This window comes from Lentinula edodes, assembly GCF_021015755.1.
Source record: "Lentinula edodes strain Le(Bin) 0899 ss11 chromosome Unknown C8R40scaffold_76, whole genome shotgun sequence".
In the NCBI taxonomy this organism is placed as follows: Eukaryota; Fungi; Basidiomycota; class Agaricomycetes; order Agaricales; family Omphalotaceae; genus Lentinula; species Lentinula edodes.
The window spans coordinates 105,861-112,968 of NW_025764382.1; the positions used below are offsets into that span (position 1 = coordinate 105,861).

The following is a 7,108-nucleotide window of genomic DNA, read 5'->3' on the forward strand; positions in this document are numbered from 1 at the left end:
CCGAGCGGCGGAATGGAGGCCCGCGGCATGGACTTGACACTCCCTGGACCTCCTAGGAACCCCTCAAGGGTCACCCTCTCGTCGTTCCAACCACTACTAGGTCATTCCCGTCCTCGGTCGCGGTTCTCGTAGCTCCCTTCGAGCTCCAGCCTGCTCCTAGCACGCTACAACATAAACCTCCACATACCAAAACCTACCCTAAGACCCATTTTGACCCAGGTCTTACATAGACGATGTCATGTTACAGCTAAACATAGCGAGAGAGAAAGGAAGTACAATACGATGTATCCTACTGGTAGTCCTATAGTAATAGTACACAATGGTGGGATTGATAACACAACGGTGAGACTAATAACACGATAGTGAGATAGTGGTTTGTAATAAGAGAACAATGTTCCATAGATGGTATGTGAGTCATCAAATGTTAACAGGATGCAAGAGACAATGCCAAGGAAACATCAGGAAAACCGTCCCCTTGAAATATGAGACAATTACATGAAATTTTCGAAAAGTGTGACAAACCAAACCTAGATTTTCAAAATTTCTGATATTTCTGAAATGTCATACAAAACCAATTTATTTCGAACTTGTTTGATATATTTCTGAACTATATAGGTATAATAGTCCTCATTAAACCTCAAGTTCACATAGTTAACAAATTAAGCCAAGAGCTTCTTTGCATTGTCTTTAATTCTTCTCTTCAATGTAAACTTCAAGATCAATCAAACGATGTAATATACCACTGAGTCATGCAGAAATCCAAGGGTCTATAGCTAAGCAGTAAAAAGTAGACACATATGTAGCTAAATGATGTGCAAGCATTATCACCCAAAATCATACAGTTTTGAGGCTATCAGAATGCTCTACAGAATAATCTATGACATATTGAAGTATGTGTGGATGTCTGTGAAAGGACTGACAAGAAATGAAGGGCTTTGGTCTAATACTGACTCATATGACCATATAGATGGTACTACTCCACCCCACTTGGGATACAGATGTACACTTTGTTGTATCATCTCTACAGAGATCACAGATGCAGCTCGAGAGCCATCTCTGTTAAAAAGTGGTTTGACACGGTAAAGACCACTATGAGGTTCTGGTTTTTGAGAGAATTTTGTGAACCATTCAACATATGCTAAATGTGTAGGCAGCACAATACCCTTGGGAAGAATGAGACGAGCAAGGTGCTGAGATGGGATTGAAAAAATGACACGAATACGGCCAACTTGTAATCCTAGGACCAAGTAAGAGTCTAGTCATGAAGAGTATAGAAATTATGCCTACCTTGGAGAAAGTCCAAGTTGCTAGCATCAACCTTTGGCTGAACTCGGATCAGTGCTGCATCAAATTGAAAGATCTGTGTAATTTGGCCATGTGAATTATAACAATGAGGATGTGCAGCCACAACATCAAGGGTCTTAGTTCCATATAAGTCCTCATTCCTGAATTTGATCCTATGCCAGACTGGTACACTTTGGAATGGAAGTGAAAGAAAAGTTGTTATATCCTCAATTTGGCCAATAGTAGTAGACTGAGGATCACTGTGCTGAACAATGAACATTTTCAATGCATACTCAAAATTAAATGCTCCATAGCCCTGTTGGTCTGGCTTTATTTGCATGAGCTTTGAGAATGATACCATTTTTCGAGTAAGGAACTTTGTCAGAACATGTGTTAAGCTACACTGCATGTCTTGTAATGATCTTTGGGAACCTGGAAAGTCATAACGGACCCCTGGGACAATAAAAGGGATGCTTTGAGGATTTAGACCCCTCTGAGACTTGCACCATGAAAGGTAATTGGTGTGCTGTACCACCTTTTCACGTCGTTCCAGCCATTTTGTCATTTGAGAATACTCATCCTTCCAGTTTGAAGCTTGGTATGCATCCTTGGTGAAGTCAATATGGAGACGTTCTGTGGTTTCTGTATTATAGTTATCAGAAGTACCAAAGAGCTTGAACCCAGGGACAAAATGGCATAGATAGTGAATTTTAGGAAAATTGAAATGTTCTCAAGCCCCAAGCTCAATGAAAATATCTTTGTTGGCATGGAAAGTGGAAAGAGAAGTTTCAACCATGGTCAAAGATTCATCACTGTGAATAGGATAACATGACAAATACAGAAAGTCAAGTAATGCACGGGTTGCAATCAAAAGGCGATTTGATTGTGATGTGGTCTTTCTGGGTATATCAGTGACCAAAGCAAGAAGGAAGGTGCACATCTGCTTATGCTCAGTACCACTGACCCATGAAAGTGTGGTAATGCCTTTGTGAAAATGACGGATTCCATGTCTTGCTGGGAGTCGTCGAACACGTGCATCAACTTCATCAGCCCCAACAATGGTTGTGATCCATACAATGAGATGTTTCATCACCCCTTGATACATCTGGTGGAGAATATCTGGTGTTATTGAGCGGAAAATGTCTGTATAAGGAAGGTCCTCCCAGAAAGGATGTTGAATGGGCTTCATATCAGCATCACTACAATGCTTTGTCCATTCAGCAGTGTTGATTAACTTAGCAGCTTGAACAGCTTTAACAGGATCACGAAGCTCTGCAGAGCAGGGATAATCACCAAGCTGATTTTTTGAGACTGTGCACACAGGACTGGTACCATAATAACTACATGTCACAAGCATCTGCTCTGGATAGTCACCAATATAAACAGCAAGGATTGGATGGCAACGCCGTCTAATGCCATCTCCACTTGATAACACAACACCATTTACACCAGCCTCTTTCAGTGGGGCAAGCAAATCACCCATACAAGCATGAAATAAGTTTGCAATTGACTGTTTTCGTGCTGCTTTAACAGTAATGTGCTGTAAACGTGATGTTGGGAGATAAGCAAGAAGTATTTGACCCTGCTGTGAAGGCTTTCGGCAGATCTCTTTTGGAAGATTTCCAATAGTCAAGTACACTGGATATGCTGATTTGTTCCGGAATAATGTAATCTGAGTTTTATCACTTGACAGGATAATAGGAACAATAGTAGCACCAGGCTTATCCTTTTCAAGCTGTTTCTGTAGAGTTTCTCAGTAGGAATAGCATAACAGGAAAGCAAGAAGTTTTATATGTACCTGTGTACTCCACCACCATTTTCCAGTGTGCATATCATGATATAGCCTATTTGTTTTATTGGCATCAGAATAGTGTCGTTCAGGTGTCAAACATAAATAGTGTGCATGCTCAGGTGAGCCATACAAAGCTTGAATACATTCCATCACTGGTCGTTTATACAGATCCAATGCCTCTCCAGCAATCACGACCTCCTGGCGAACAAAAGCAGGCCTTTGGGCTGGAAGTTTAGTGTCGATAATTGAGTTTAATTCATCACTATTCTTGTATGAGAGTTGTAGAGCCTCAGATACCTAATCAAAGATTTTCTGAGTATTGAATTTGAGGAATACATAATATTAAACACATACACCATCAATAGCGAGCAATTCCGAGAATGCAGTAGATCCAGTACCACGGAGTTTGGCACAACGTGCAATCTCCCAGTCCATACGTGAGGCAAATGGTGCCCACTTATTCTCTTTGATGCCAGGTATATGAGCCTCATAATGAAGAAACCTATCTTTGGAGTCATGAAAGATAGGCAAGGAATGTTCTTGGTCATGTTCAACTACTATTGCCCCAGCCTGACCCCCAAATTGCTCAATATGAATTTCTTCTCGATGGGCAGGCAGGTGACGGAGAAGGGATTTTCCATCCTGCATAGAAACATCTTCATCTTCATCATCTACTCCAGTCTCTATACTTGTGTTTTGTTCATCATATTCCTGCAGAACAGATGCAGGCTCCCGCGCAGGTTCCCAGGTGGGCTCAAGCTCGGGGTCAAGATCAGCCTCAGTTTCCTCATTCCCATTTTCATCATCTTCACAATCATCATCATCATCAAACCCTGGAAAGTCCTCATTGGAGTAGTCATTACCAAAAAAATCACCCTGAAATGGGTGAATTGGATCATCTTCCTCATCTTGAGAAGCCAAATGTGCCTGAATAGAAGAGCTGGAAAATTGGGAGTGGTGATAAATTAGAGGGTCTACGGGAGACATAAAGCGACTATGATGGATAGCTTGTTTAGAAGCTTCATATGCTTCTTGACATGCAGGTTGATGGGTTTTCTCCAAATGTTGAATGAGATCAGATGAGCGGTTATAATTTTGTCCACAGCCAGAACAAGTGTAAGAGTTATTCGACATTTTGTGGTGAGAATATCAAAAGATCAGTAGAAGGATGAGTGCAACAGTAAACTGTACTAACTGTGACCACATGCTTGCAGCATGTCTCCTGGAAAGCAGAGTTTTAGGTTATGTAAGTTGTAGTCCATAAATGGAACCCAGGGATTGGTCTTGCAACTTCCCTTCTTTCACTGTCCAGCTATCTTTATTAATTCCACCATCATTTAATATTTATCTCCTACTTTCACTACTTCATATGTTTCCTCAGTCATCAAAACGGTTACGCAAACATATATCCCAGCCTAATAGTTCAGTCATCACAGAGACTGCAGATGTCATTCAACCTCGACGGAGCGCTCGAGCTGGCAATTCTGTAAACCTCACTAGCAAAACAATTAAGACCAGAAAAACTCAGAGTCTGCTATTTTCCTACTTCGATACTATAGCATAACTGACCTTACCAATGTTGCAGCAAATAACAAATCAAGGGCAAGAACGACACCTCTTCCAACAAAATCAGGCTATGTCACACCCTCAATTTCCCGTATGCCATTTTCCTTCATATTGTATAATGCTTTCCTTATAACTTTACCTTCATAGGTCCCAAGTATTCTGCACCCAAGATCAAAATAGATTCTTCCTCTGATGAAGGTGACTATTGACTTTAAAGCATTAACACTCAGAGTATTAACCTTCCTTGATAGAACAACTGCTTCCAACAAAGCACAAACGTGCAAAGAAGACTTTAGAGCCAGAATCGGAACCAGAACAAGATGATGAAAATGAAAATGACACATCTGAATATGAGGACGGACTTGATGCAGAGGCAGAGGTTGAAGGAGAGTGCAAAGATGACGCACGGGCATCAAATTACATTCAAGCTGAGGTACGTACTACAACTATGAGTGATAGTTCTTGTCTCTGATCTATGTGAAGGCCGTTCAGTTCTCGCATGGCACATTTGATTATGTACAGTATATCATTTCGAAGCTCAATAATCATACTTGCACAGCTAATTCTACCTCTCACTCCAGATCTGGTCGTTCTACTGAATCAGTCTTACCCATTTTGGCCAATAAATTAGAAGAGAGCGAGGTACGTGCACAGTTGTATCTAGTTATTATTGGTTCTCACCAGTGATACGTTACAGCAAATAGTCAAGAAGGTAACCCGTCATCAAGCTCAGAAATTACAATCTGAGGTGCATCGTCATTCACAGCCTCTTGCTCCACTAATTCTTTCTCAGCTTCCTCAAGTTCGTTCCCGTCCACTTCCTATTACCCGCACCGCTGCTCCCACTGCCATTAATCAACTCCCTCAAGTACATTCTCGTTCACTTTCCATTACCCACACTTCTACTCCCACTGCTGTCAATCAGCTCAACGCTGCTTCGGCAGCTCCAGCGTGGTTGGAATGCACAAACATTCACGTCATCAAAAAGGTTCGAACATTCACTCTTGCTAAGACTGGGCAACCACCAGTTATGCTTCAAATCATCGACAAATCCATCACCTATGGGAAACTGCAAATGATCTTTAACCATGAATACTCGCCGCTTCACACATTCAAAATCAAACAGATGGCGCACGCGTGTCTCATGGAGATTGCTGAAAGGTCAGGTCATGATGGGGAAAATGATGTCTGTGACCGGCTTGAGCGTGGAGACCACGATTCATACAGTATTCCCTTGGTAACCTATGCGAGCTATTATCTTGACTCTAACACAGGCAATAACATCTCTTCACAGGTCAGTAGACGCATTGGAAATGAACATGCTGATCTCAAGGCTCATTCTTCAACCATCCTTCAAGCATTTGGATTGGCAGACCATGTGGGCCGTCTCGAAGCAGGTGTATTGGCTCGCAGACGCACCTACTATTATCCCGAAATGCCCAATGGGATGGTGAGCTCCCGAAACTTTCTTCAATGTATTTTATTGATGCACGATTCAAAGCCAGACTACAGGAAGCCTTTCGAACACCCTGTCTTTGCCAGCTTTCTGCGGGAAGCTTTTTTTCATCAACTTACTATGGCAGCATTGTCAGGCAGAACTTTTATCTATTCAAATCTTTGATCTCCGAGAAGTCAGAAGAGCTTGAGGTAACCAAAGGTATGGTAGCTCTTGCAGCTGCGGCGGTATGTCGTTTCTCATTCTGACTATTCTATCATTATTAACTTCTTTTAGATTCATGCTTGCCTACATGATTATTTGACGGGAATGAAGAGCAGCTTTCCAGCCCTAGAACTCGATGGGGTTTGGGGTTTAGCTATTGACATTTTGGAAGGGATTGAAAGTAGGAATCATGCGAAGTACCACAGGCTCATGCACAAGCTTTTTGTGGAAGCGACGTGAGTTTTCATTGACATGATGATCAATAGTAGCTCATTATCAAATTTTCTAGTGGGAATTCGATGACGGCTCGAGATGGCTGGTGCAATCAGCAACATCTTGATGCTATTGATTGGGATGCTATCGAGAACAGTGATGATGACAGCAACGGAGATGATCATGCTCATGTCTACCCCAGCCCTGTAGGTGACTCTGACGATGTTGCATTGGCACATTCTGGAACCGAAGCCTCAACTGCTCCTGCTCTTACTACGATCAGTACATAATTGGATTGACATTATCTTCTCTCTCTCTCCTTACCTACTTCTTGTTTCCAATCTCTCATTGATCTCGAAGACCACAATACATACTGCCTCTGCTAATCAATATGCTCATTTTACTTCGTTGAATGAACAATGAATAAACCTGAACGTAATTATGCTCGAAACATAGTTATTTATACAATATTACTGCAACCATGAGATACATTGACTTAAAGAATGCTCGAAATTTCAGAAACCTACTAGGACCATATGTGAAAACATTGCAAAGGATGCTCAAAGTGTTCAAAGGCTTCAAGAAAGTTCATG

At 41.7% G+C, this 7,108-nt stretch overlaps 3 protein-coding genes across 3 annotated transcripts; 1 reads left to right on the top strand and 2 right to left on the bottom strand.

Moving 5' to 3' along the window:
- Window positions 1-875: 875 nt before the first annotated feature.
- On the bottom strand, window positions 876-1,564 carry C8R40DRAFT_1178180 (uncharacterized protein; the record flags this gene model as incomplete). Its single annotated transcript, XM_046232822.1, has 2 exons — window positions 876-1,237; window positions 1,288-1,564. 2 exons carry the CDS (start codon window positions 1,562-1,564, stop codon window positions 876-878), a joined length of 639 nt encoding a protein of 212 aa, XP_046079240.1.
- A 450-nt stretch (window positions 1,565-2,014) lies between these two features.
- On the bottom strand, window positions 2,015-4,210 carry C8R40DRAFT_1178181 (uncharacterized protein; the record flags this gene model as incomplete). Its single annotated transcript, XM_046232823.1, has 3 exons — window positions 2,015-3,025; window positions 3,083-3,373; window positions 3,431-4,210. The coding sequence occupies 3 exons, from the start codon at window positions 4,208-4,210 to the stop codon at window positions 2,015-2,017; spliced, it is 2,082 nt and encodes a 693-aa protein (XP_046079241.1).
- Window positions 4,211-4,445: 235 nt separating this feature from the next.
- On the top strand, window positions 4,446-6,805 carry C8R40DRAFT_1178182 (uncharacterized protein; the record flags this gene model as incomplete). The annotated part of the gene is made up of 9 exons (XM_046232824.1): window positions 4,446-4,605; window positions 4,662-4,733; window positions 4,790-4,840; window positions 4,894-5,075; window positions 5,126-5,284; window positions 5,340-6,092; window positions 6,155-6,325; window positions 6,375-6,538; window positions 6,592-6,805. The coding sequence occupies 9 exons, from the start codon at window positions 4,446-4,448 to the stop codon at window positions 6,803-6,805; spliced, it is 1,926 nt and encodes a 641-aa protein (XP_046079242.1).
- Window positions 6,806-7,108: the final 303 nt, after the last annotated feature.